Source organism: Pundamilia nyererei, unplaced genomic scaffold, assembly GCF_000239375.1.
Source record: "Pundamilia nyererei isolate P.nyererei 1_Seehausen unplaced genomic scaffold, PunNye1.0 scaffold00366, whole genome shotgun sequence".
Lineage (NCBI taxonomy): Eukaryota > Metazoa > Chordata > Actinopteri > Cichliformes > Cichlidae > Pundamilia > Pundamilia nyererei.
The window spans coordinates 119,266-130,819 of NW_005187767.1; the positions used below are offsets into that span (position 1 = coordinate 119,266).

Genomic DNA, 11,554 nt, shown 5'->3' on the forward strand with positions numbered 1-11,554 from the left:
ATCAGGATATGTTATTAATCCCTAAGGAATTTATGTAAAATTATGACAAAGCTGACATCAAATTGATATACCAGCTGCTGTCACTAGGTCTAGCTGTACTGCTGCCGCTCCAGGGTTGAAATGTTGGTTTTTACTTTTGTTTTAATGATAAATCAATAGTGAAGCTCAAAGTCACAGATTATACAGAGCGAGATCCTGCAACACAGTGCTGACATTATCTGAGTGAGGACACCAAAACAAAACAGCCGCCTCCTGTGCCGTAACAGTGAGCATAAATGGATTGGGCTGGGTGACGACATCACTGGCGGCACTTGCAGCGACCAACCTGGCAGTATGCTGGTGCCGTGAAGTGCAGCAGCTTTCAGTGACAGTCTTGTTTCTTCAGTTACTACCTAACACTCACGACCACATGCGAGTTTGAAGGTTCAAGCATCATCACACGTATGTTCCTGTCTCTTTATAGATTTCTATTGAACGGCTAAGACTGATAGTTTGACCGACTCACCTCCCATGCATCACAGTTTGTTCAGGTAAAAATGACGACTCTGTAGCTGTGTCCACTTTTTTCTGCAGGTGTTCAAGCTTCCTCGCACCAACCTGGACTTTCTCTGGTGCCTGAAAGAGTTTCGTATTAAAAAAATAAAAAGAAAAGAAATTTTTAAAAAAAGAGGAGAAAAAAAAAATCACAAAATGTCTTTGCTTCAGCAGAAAACAGTCTTCGATGCATGATAAGGGCATCCACATTTAGTTTCACGTTTGTACCAGAGAGCAATGTTGTACTTGCTGTACATGTTGTTTGTGTAGTTTCTTTAAAGGTTTCCGGATAATGTCGAGTAGGAGTATTTTAAAATGTAGTAAGTCACAGTACCTTCAGTCGAATGAAGAGGGTATTGATCCTTGATGAATCAATGGCCTTGTAGACCTGCTCTGGAGTCAGTGACTCCACATTCAGAGGTTGCAGTTTCCTGTTTTTGTCAACCGTGAGGATGTCAAAAGGTACGTTAGCAGCCAGCTGAGGGAAGGTGGACCTCAGCAGTTCCAGAAAGTCGTCCTCCTGCAGGCTGCGGTGACACCGCAGTTTGTGAAGTGGGTAGTTCTGAAATACTAAGAGGAAAGAGAAAAATGAATCCCCTCAGTCACAGCTTGTTCAGTTATCCATGACGTGTACAACACATAACTAAAAACAGTAAAGATGCTGGGAAGCTTTTTGGCTGATTTATTGTTATTGAACTGAAGCAAACAACCACAGTCAGGGCTCTTATGAAAATGTAAAATCAGACTTTTTTATTTCTCATTCATGTTTTACAGCTTCAACCCACTCTGCTGGTCTCTAAAGACTGTTTCATTTCCAAAGACTAGACAAGTCAAGACCACGGTAATTCCTGCCCCGCAGGGAAGGAGTATGTAATCGGCTCAGTTCGTCTGCCTGTCTGTTAGCAGTCTAGCATCCACAGTAGACCCATGAGTACCTAGGGTGGCTAACCATTAGACCTTCATGGTTACTGCCCAAAGTCAGAGTTGACATTGAAAGAAAATTTCACAAAACCATTTTGAATAATATACAATATGCAGTACTTGTCATAGACCACACCATGCCGTGTCACCACAGCACAAGGAATAAAGTTAATTATTTACATTTACATTTTTAAGGACGGGCAGAGGACAATAGCTCTGCTGTCTGCTAGCATCCACAAGCTTGCTGTGTATGGATGGCAGCTGAAGCCGTTTCTGGACACACAAGTAGCAGCTGTGCATTTACCTTGGGGTGCGACCACCTCCATCTGAGAGTCCTCCAGGATGCGGACCTTCAGATCTACGTGGGAGTCTGATCGACTGAGCTGAGGCTTGCCCAGGCTCTTCTTGTCAGACTGAACTCTGGGACACAATAACGTTAGTGATGGAGATCAGGCGATAAAACGAGAGATTAAATTGCTTAATGAGCAGCTGAGGCTTGTTAACATTAACTCACCTGGTGTCCAGTCTGGTTGGATTTGGGGTGGACGGACCGGCTCCCTGTTCCCCCAGAAGGTAAAAGCAAAAAAGGTTTGTATCTTAAGTGTTTCCACCAAAAACAGCAACACTGTCCTTATTTTTATGAGCGACAGATCAGATACTTGGTCTCAAGTTTACACGGTACCTTCAGTCGGACGAAGAGAGTAGTGTTTCTCCTTAAGGTGATGGCTCTGTGGATCTCCGCCGGTGTCAGCGTGTCCACACTCAGCGGCTGCAGTACCCGGCTTTTGTCAGCAGTGAGGATGTCAAAAGGTTTACCTGCAGCCAGCTGAGGGATGGAAGACCTCAGCTGGTCCAGGAAATCAGCCTCCTGTAGATCATAAGGACACCGCAGCTCCTGAATGCGGCTTTTCAGAAACACTGGGAACACAAAAGCCAAGTAGGTAAGAGTCTGAACTAATAACACAAGTTACAGAGGATATACTGCTGCTGTAGCTTGTGCTGGTCACAGTCACAGCCGGCGATTACCAAGAACAATCGAAAAGGTTCACAGTTATATATCAGTTACAGTCATTTGGTTTAAAACGACCCAATGTTATTTGAGGCGAAATTTCTTTAAATATGATTAATACGTTAACATGACTCAGACCCGTGTGTTGATTTTGTACAAGCCTGCAGGCACTCACAGAGCCTCTTTATAGACAGACTGTTAACATTTCAGAGTCTCAGCAGAAAAGCTTCCAGAGAGACACAAGCTGTCGTTGGGGCGACCGTGGCTCAGGGGGTTGGGAAGCACATCTGTAACCGGAAGGCCGCCGGTTCGATCCCCAGCTCTCTGTCCTGGTCGTTGTGTCCTTGGGCAAGACACTTTACCCTACCGCCTACTGGTGATGGCCAGAGGGGCCGATGGCGCGATATGGCAGCCTCGCTTCTGTCAGTCTGTCCCAGGGCAGCTGTGGCTACAACTGTAGCTGCCTCCACCAGTGTATGAATGTGAAAGTGAATGAATAGTGGCATTGTAAAGCGCTTTGAAAAAAAGCGCTATATAAATCCATTATTATTATTATTATCACCACATACAGGAACTGGAGATGTGACCTCAGAGCTAAAAGCTTTAAATTTACCTTGGGGTGTGAGCACCTCCATCAGAGGGTCCTCCAGGATCCGGACCCTGAAATCCACATGTGTGAATGGGTCACTGAGCTCAGATTTGGTAGGTTTCCCCCTAGCAGACTGTACTCTGAGGCACAACACACAAAGATGAAAAAAGAGAAGGAATCACAATAAAGCTCAAGATCCTGTTGAGACTTTTCAAAATAAACTGAATCACGTGAAAGATGCAGAGTATTGACGGATGAGAAGCAAAAAAGAGCTGCCAGGTGCTAAAAAATAAACCTTAGACTCAAACGTCAGAACAGGCTTTTCCCTGCAGCACGCCGTGTAATAAAAACGGCGCCCGTTACAACTTATGACTAAAAATATATCGTTTCATGCATCAGTTAAAACACTCGACTCCAGGTACACGACGCGCAGCTGGAAACACTTCACGCAAGTCGAGCTGTCCGAGATTCACAGAATTTACAGAAAATGTAAAATTTTTGTGATTTATATCGTTATCTATGTCTTATATTGGGATATGAGATGAGCCCTACTGTCTCGTTATGCATTTAACTTAAAGGAAAGCAGAGGTTTTGGCAGTTTGATGGTTCGCAGCATTCAGGTGTGTGTTAACAGAATGCTGAGGAGGAAAAACATCAGCAACGATCTTAGAGAAGAAACTGTATCTGCGAGAAAAAATAGTTACCAAAGAATCTAACATCCATCATTCTGCGTCATTTTCTACAGTGGAAACATTCAAAGCAGCTGCCGATCTTCTCAGGAGTAAATGCCCCAGCAAAATCCACAAGGTCAGACTGTGCAATGCTCGGAGAAACTACAGGAAACCAAAAAGCTCCATCTCAGACTCCAAGGGCCTCAGTCAGCATGTTAAAGTTCACACACACCTCATACCAAGAGTCGGCACAGTGGGGTGATGATTTGGCCACTTTGCAGTCACCAGAGTCAAGTGCAGACCACAGCCTGACTGAGTTTGTTTTTCATCCTGTCTTGATATGCAAAACCTTAAAATTAGGCCTTTACAGATCTGTTTGCTATGGCTGACTAGCCAATATTTATTATAGTCAGGTTTTGACTTACCCAGGTTTCTTTCTGGTTGTTGTTAGGGTCAATGGAAGAGTTTCAGCTAAAACATCTCCTACACTCAGGAACTGTTTCGCTGAGGCTTGAAGCTCCTCCAACGGCTACAGAAGAAAGAAAAGATTTAGTGGTGTACTGTTGGTCTGTGTAGTTAAATGCAAATGTACGGTGCCCCTGAGAGGACAAACAGACTTCAAGTTAAGAAAACACCAGCAATAAGAAAAACGTTGCAAAAGCACACAAAACACAAATAGGAAGAAACAGATTTCCAAAAGCACAGGGGAAGTGTTTCTGGGGAGACAATAACCCGACGGACCAGTTGCAGGAACCCAAAACATGCTAGGTGTGTTTTATCATGATTCATTTAATACTGATGATGGATTTTTAGGCTAATAGTTAGGCTAACACACTTAACTCTGATCTTTTCTTTCCTCACAAACCGATAGATCCTCCACTTCTTTTAAGTGTCTCCCAGTGCAGTTCTTAGCATATTTTGGTTCCTGCAACTGGTCCGTCAGGTTATTGTCTCCCCAGAAACACTTCCCTTGTGCTTTTGGAAATGTGATTTTTCCTATTTCTGTTTTAGTTTTTTCTATTTCTGTGTGTTTTGTGTGCTTTTGCAGCGTTTTTCTTATTGCTGGTGTTTTCTTAAGTTGCAGTCCGTTTGGCCTCTCAGGGCCACTGTACAAATGGCACTCCTGACTGGTCACACGTGGAGTTTTACAACCTATTTAAATGCTCAGGATTCTCAGAAAACACAAAGACAGACAATAAACCAGATTATTTCTTTGTCTGCTAAGATTTTTTTAGTAGCAGACAAAGGTCTTTGTGAATCAGCACCTTCAGTCGGATGTAGAGCGTAGAAGTCCTCGTAGCCCTCTCCACCTCCTCCGTCGTCAGTGACCGTACTTTCAGAGGCTTCAGTTTTCTGCTTTTGTCACTCACAAAGAGGTCAAAAGGTTCATCGGCAGTCAGCTGAGGGAAGGTGGACCTCAGCAGGTCCATGAAGTCAGCCTCCTGTAGACCCCGAGGGCACATTAGCTCATGAAGCGGGCACATCTGATACACTGAAAAACAATGAACACACATGGACAGGCTATTATTATTTAACTTCACAGTCACAAAGAGACACAGTTTGTCCAAAGAGACACCAAACTGGAGGTTTTATTGGGCGCACCTCTGGCTGAGAGCACGTCAGACTTCATTTTACCCAGGATGCGGATTCTGATCATTACATGCGTCTGTGTTTTCCTGAACCCAGGTCTGCCCACCCTCTTCCTGAAAGAGTAAAGAAGTCAAAAACAACATTATAACAAATAATTTAGCCTTATATATACGATGTATCTGTTTGTTTTTGTCCTCTATATTTACTGGTTATTTACAGCAGCGTTTGAATACTTGAGGTACCTCATGTGCTCAGCAGCAGCTTTATTTCCGTGCAATGGCTGAAGCTCCTCTTCAGCTTCTAAACTCTGCTGATTCTGAAATAAATTTGTTTTGACAGTTTTTTTTTTAGAAAAATGGCACAAAAACGAGTCAGACTGCAGGACTGTTCACGATTCTTTCCTTATGAGAAGATCCCAACTAGACAGGCTGGATTGCAGCCCCACATCATGACAGAGCCTCCACTGTGTTCTACAGATGGCTGTGGATGCTCACTGTTGTATCTCACTGCACACCATGCTGAGATATGACACTTTTCTACCATAATAGCTCTTCAGGAATCACCTTGTTGGCGCAAAAATGCTTTACTTTTGGCATTTTTCATAGATTCATTTAATAAAACTAAAGAAATGAAAACAAACTGCCTGCAGATCCATTTTAAAACTGATTCTACGCCAAGTCCTTCTGTGTAGACACAACACTGGTTCATCCCTTGAGTTTGAGCCTTTTTATGCTTGAATGATTCATTCTCCAAAAGACACCATCAGAGCAACGAGCAAAGTCAAGAGCATAGTTTACAGGAAGTTAACTCCAGCGAGGGCGTCACACATTAGGCACCTTACCTTCAGCCGGATGTAGAGGGCAGAATTCCCATTTGCCCTGATGGTCCTCTCGATCGCCTCCGGAGTCCACAAGTCTATTTTCAGAGGCTGCAGCTTTCTGGTGTTGTCAGTTATAAAAACGTCAAAAGGTTCATCAGCAGCCAGCTGGGGGAAGGTTGACCTAAGCAGATGCAGGAAGTCGGCCTCCTGAAGGCCACGACGACACTGCAGCTCATGAAGTGGGTACTTCTGAAACACTGTGATGCAGAGGGAAAGACAAGTTTTTATCTAGACTGCAGGAAAAGCTTCACCCACAGACTACAGGCTTTGATTAAAAACACAAAAAGTGACTTTTTATTCATTCCTGTGCTTTAGCTGTATTTTACAAATGCTCCAAATAAGCTGAAATACATTATGAGGTATCTGCAGCAGTCACATTGCCCATAAAACTCCATGTCCTCAGTTTAAAATCATATGGGGGAAAACATCCAGAGTAAAATCCAAACCCTTAAAGATGCAACAGTAATGGTTTATTTATTTACATCTTTCTCACACTCACCCCTCTTTGAAAGCACGTCGATCATCGAGTCCAGGATGCGGATCCTGAGGTCCACGAAACTCTGCGTTTCACTGATCCAAGGTCTGTCTGCTCTCCGTCTGTCAGTCTGAACCGTGGAAGGCACGAGCCTAAAAAAGGAAAAGAACAAAATAACCTCAAGATCAGCAGATGAGTCACAAATGTTACAACAGCACACACAGAGCGGTGTCTGTACACTTACAGTGTGTCTGTATCTTGTAACCGTGGTGCTGCTTCATAACACTGCTGTGCCATCTCCTCCTCCTCCTCCTCATCTTCATGTTCATCTTCCTCTATTTGTTCCTCACTGTAGCCTGAGAATCCCAGGCTTTGGCTGTCCTCCACCCCTGGAAACAAATTCAAAGTTTATTTATTTAGTTTTCCCACATGACAGCATTAATCATACAAATGTGCAACCACGAATAAACAACAGTTAACATGCCGCGTCAGGAAGAGGAAGAAACGCTATTACTTAAATTCTCGTCTTCAAAATTTGTTTGCTGTTAAAAAAACAATAATTATACGAGGCTCCAACGAACACTTCTATCACTACTTAGTCTGCCAATCTTTCTGATATTTAACGTTTTCAAGCTGTACTTAAGATAATGTCCACATTTGTCTGAGTTTATCAGCAACAACAGCAACACTTCTCAAAAAAAAGAAAAGAAAAACCTACAAGGGTCACAGAACAGCAGTTTTAAGAGCTTTGAACCAACCATTATCTGAACATTAAAGCAGTTCTGTAGGACGGTTAATTACACTCTCCCCTTCAGTGCGTGAACATGTGATTACAACTGAAACTGTCCGTTGACTGGGGTCAAATTGCAGTCAAATATTTTTCACCTGAACACTAAAAAAACTCCAAATGTTTGACTCTATCAGTCTTTTATGTCTCAAATTTGGGAAGTTTTGTTGTTTCTGAAATTCAGCTTCAAATTCAGCTTAGTTAACTCAACTTATTACTAAGAGAAAAATACTGGGAGGTTATGATGCCCAACAAACTGTTCATTACAGCAAAGCATTTGACAAAGTCAAATAAAAAGTACCAAATGACATAAACAGAAACAACAGTGGGCCCAGAGAGGATCCCTGCAGTACACCACATCTAATTTGAACCAGACAGACAGACAGACAGACAGACAGACAGACAGATAGTAACATCTCTTATGTTTCTGTGCATCTTGATCCATTACAAATATAAATATGACGACTTTGTTTACATATATCAAAGTAGGTTAAAAGTCATACTCTGCTCATATTTGTGCTGCTCCTGATCTTCTGGTAGTCGACCTCCTCCAGCCTCACAAAGGGAAAACTGCTGCTGGTCATCTGCACCATATAAGCATTTTAGTGTTATTAAGTAATAAAACAAAACAATCAAAAAAAAGATTTCACGTCAGAATTATTCTTATTCTTATGAGCGCAGATGACACTGCTGATTAACGAGCAACCTGTTTCATTCTCTTGAGTCACAGCAGTAGATGAGTTAAGCTTTAGATTCACCTGATTTACATGTAAACAAACTGCAGACTCCAGGATTCCCACATTCAAATAGCTCTCACATATGGCAGCTATTTGGTGTCCATACAGGCTTTTGCGTGCCTGCAGGTGTTTCCAGGGGAAAGTCCTTTGTGTAGTGGTGTCTACATCGGCCTAATACGCCAAAGATTCCCAGTATGATCCCAGGAGGAGACAAAAGTCTCTTTATATTTGTGTCAAATCTGCTAAATCAAAGCACATGGAGCTACCTGTTGTTTCAACCCCAGAATGGTCAGGTCCAACTTACATACATTTTATTGTCAGAGGGTAAGTGGAACTGTTTTTAGCAAATGCGTGGACAAAACTTATTACACTATTACACAAACTACATACACGGAACAACCCATGGACACAGGCCAGCTGACAACCACTTAGCAACAACTGGTTCCTAAGGAAACATGACTGTTCCTCGGCAGGTTGCTAGAGGTTCTTGAGTGACACGAGTCCTTTTTAACCACGTTGTTTGTTATTGGCTGCCCCTCGCAGAGACTTGAAGGCTAGAGAGCACATATAAGGATATCCCGTTTCATGACATAGGCCAGATCCAACCATAGACAGCTGTAAAAAAATTTTAAATATATAAGGGATATGTTCTAAAAAAATGGGTGTCTACAAAAAAATAAAGGACTGTGATTATTAGCAAGAGAAGTCAATGCTTATTTGAAGGTTCGCAAAGACATTAATGTGAAGATGAACGACGAAGTCAAAAGAAACACCCCCACCCCCCAAAAAGGTTACGGGTAATATCTAAACATTATATACGTTGGGAGCTTAAAACGGCTGGTTTCACAGCACAGCTGTGTGTTAACTATAGCACAGTATTTTTATAGTTGATTTAAATAAATTTCAATAGAAACAGTCATGGCAAGCGCTGCAAAATCGCACCACAGCGCTTGAACAAACACCGTTGTGTGCATGTAGCCGGCAGGCCGCCATCTTTGTTTTGATTCGGGAACAGCGGCGCAACTTGGGAAACGATTTAAAATGTTTATTTAAATCAGTCACTAGGATGGGTTTTTTAAGTGCCGATGACTCTGTCATCATTCTAGAGAGGGTTTTATAGCAGCTGTAGCTGACTTTAAACGACATTTCAAGGCTTTAAAAGCCCATCGGATTTCACTTAAAGAGAAACCAAAGGCTAGCTTTGTGACATTACCACGAGCCAATAAAAACTTAAAATTCTGAAATATGACATGGCTCAGGGGTGTTACATGTATACCAAATTAAGGAGTGTTATAATCAGGTTTTGAGATGAATACTCGAATGTCAATGGGCTTCACGTCAAGCAAAGAAATGTTAAATTAGTGTTTTGTAAACGGGGTTCGTCATTACGCGAGCTCTCGCTCTCTCCGCAGGAAACAACACACTGTTCTGTTATCCACACACACAGACCTAAAGCCTCTAACTTGACTTCAGGCTGCAGGAGCTCCAGCAGTCTCCTCTGCCGGTCAATCTCCTGCCTGAAACCCACAGCCTCCTCCTCGTAGTCGGCTACAGTCTTCTCCACCACCGCTAAGATCTCCCGGGCGGCCAAGGTGAGCTTCTCGGCGATGACTCCTCTCAGCATGTCGGTTTTGGACGTATTGGGGTCGGATGAGTCCGGCTCCATGGTGGGGCTCCGTGGGTCCCGCTCACTTCTTTACCGGAGATGAAACAATTAACGCGCGTGGGGGAACGTGCGGTACGGATGTTACACCACAGGCGACGTACAACAGCAAATGCTGCCCGGCTGGAAACATGAACCACAAACGAGAAAAAGACCATACAAATTTTTTTTAATTTAAAAAAAAATATTTTTATAAATAATATTCCTGCATACTCTACAGAAAGTGGAGCAATATGATTACAATAAAGTTACAATTAGGCTACAGGAAAACACAGGGGCGACACTTTTTTAAGTAACCCTCGGAGCACAATCTACATGTATCATGATTTCTCCCTGTTATATGTATTAAAACCTGCTGTCATTGTGATGGAAACGCAGTTAGTGCCAAATAAACCTAAATGGGTTTTTTGGGCGGCGGCGGCGCGGGGGTTCTTCTTTTTTAATAAATACTGATATAATTATACGTGTGATAGTCTATTACTGTGCTATGTCTGTGCTATGTGTCATTTTCTCCTAGGATGGTGTTTCCTTTTATGTTTCCAGCCGGACAACATTTGCGCGTTCACTAGCTCGGTAAAAAACTTCTAGGGTTAAACATCCGACAGAAACATTTTCCCACGCGGGAAAAAAGAAATTATTTCATGAGCGACTCGATGATGATGACGATGGTGCAGAGCTGGGACAGCGAGCCAGACATCGCTAATATGTCCAAGAGCGACATACTGAGAGGAATCATCACCGACAAACTGAGCACAGCCGCTCGGGAGATCTTATCGGTGGTGGAGCGGACTGTAGCCGACTATGAGGAGGAGGCTGCGGGCTTCAGGCAGGAGCTCGACCGGCAGAGGAGACTGCTGGAGCTCCTGCAGCCTGAGATAAAGCAGGAGGCAGGTCGGTGTTTTAGCCCCTGTAACATTTATTGAAGTGCTTTGAAACACTCAGCGGCCACTATATTAGGTACTCTTTCATCTTCTCGTTAATGCAAACAACAAATGAGCCAATAGCAGCAACTTGATGTCTTCAGATGGCCAAGACAACCTACAGTAGCTCAAAGTGAGAATCCGAGTGAGAAAGAAAGGTCTTTGGTGCCAGACGGGCCTGTCTGCTGGGATTTTCCCACGCAACCATATCTAGGGTTTACAGAGATTGGCCTGAAACTGACGATACGTCGTTGTTTTTTGTACCTATCGTTTGTTTCGTAGGGTCGCAAAATAAACTGTACGCCAATATTTTTTCATGGTTTTGATGGTTACTGTAGTGGCTATATTAATTCCTTAGAGTTCTCTCTTTCTCTTATGATTAATATGATCACACACCGGACCGACAACCGACTGTTTGTGCGTACTTTCGTTAGCAACAACGACGGTAAAACCATTGTGTGGCTCCGCCGTCCGCTTGTTTATATTCCACATAAAACTTTCACAATAAAGCTCAATATTCTGTCGAGACTCAAAAATAAACTCAGATGATATACATTATTGTCAAACATCAAATTTCAGAAAATACATTAAACAAATTGGCTCAAATAAAAACATGAACTACTTATAAATGGCACTTACAGTCAAAGGAATAGAGGATCCAGACAAAGAGAATGCCAGGATGGCCAGTGAAGATGAGCCAAAACCAGGTAGCTCCAAACACAAGGACCAGTCAAAACACATTGAGCACCTTATTCCTAAACGAGGGACTACATCTGTA

The 11,554-nt window shown here is 42.8% G+C and overlaps 3 protein-coding genes across 4 annotated transcripts in view; 1 reads left to right on the plus strand and 2 right to left on the minus strand.

Moving 5' to 3' along the window:
• The window catches only part of LOC102206936 (zinc finger protein 16-like), a 15,290-nt gene extending 11,277 nt beyond the window's left edge, over nucleotides 1–4,013 (minus strand). For both annotated transcript variants that reach the window (XR_001290627.1, XM_013915805.1), the window contains exons 1-7: nucleotides 3,957–4,013; nucleotides 3,078–3,193; nucleotides 2,138–2,373; nucleotides 1,970–2,013; nucleotides 1,760–1,875; nucleotides 869–1,104; nucleotides 506–615 (exon numbers count right to left, since the gene is read on the minus strand). Coding sequence is in view for 1 of the 2 variants with exons in the window: in XM_013915805.1 (XP_013771259.1) it covers nucleotides 506–615; nucleotides 869–1,104; nucleotides 1,760–1,875; nucleotides 1,970–2,013; nucleotides 2,138–2,373; nucleotides 3,078–3,193; nucleotides 3,957–3,961 (863 nt within the window). In the remaining variant the exon portion in view is untranslated. The remainder of the gene's footprint in view (nucleotides 1–505; nucleotides 616–868; nucleotides 1,105–1,759; nucleotides 1,876–1,969; nucleotides 2,014–2,137; nucleotides 2,374–3,077; nucleotides 3,194–3,956) is intronic.
• A 112-nt stretch (nucleotides 4,014–4,125) lies between these two features.
• LOC106456524 (uncharacterized) lies at nucleotides 4,126–9,997 on the minus strand. The gene is made up of 9 exons (XM_013915806.1): nucleotides 9,643–9,997; nucleotides 7,960–8,040; nucleotides 6,914–7,058; nucleotides 6,694–6,821; nucleotides 6,156–6,391; nucleotides 5,557–5,630; nucleotides 5,327–5,427; nucleotides 4,990–5,216; nucleotides 4,126–4,253 (listed from the first exon to the last, which is right to left on the minus strand). The coding sequence occupies exons 1-9, from the start codon at nucleotides 9,857–9,859 to the stop codon at nucleotides 4,146–4,148; spliced, it is 1,317 nt and encodes a 438-aa protein (XP_013771260.1). The 5' UTR covers nucleotides 9,860–9,997; the 3' UTR covers nucleotides 4,126–4,145.
• Nucleotides 9,998–10,515: 518 nt separating this feature from the next.
• The window catches only part of LOC102207220 (uncharacterized), a 34,035-nt gene continuing 32,996 nt past the window's right edge, over nucleotides 10,516–11,554 (plus strand). The window contains exon 1 of the mRNA XM_005752578.1: nucleotides 10,516–10,747. Coding sequence (XP_005752635.1) covers nucleotides 10,516–10,747 — 232 coding nt within the window. The remainder of the gene's footprint in view (nucleotides 10,748–11,554) is intronic.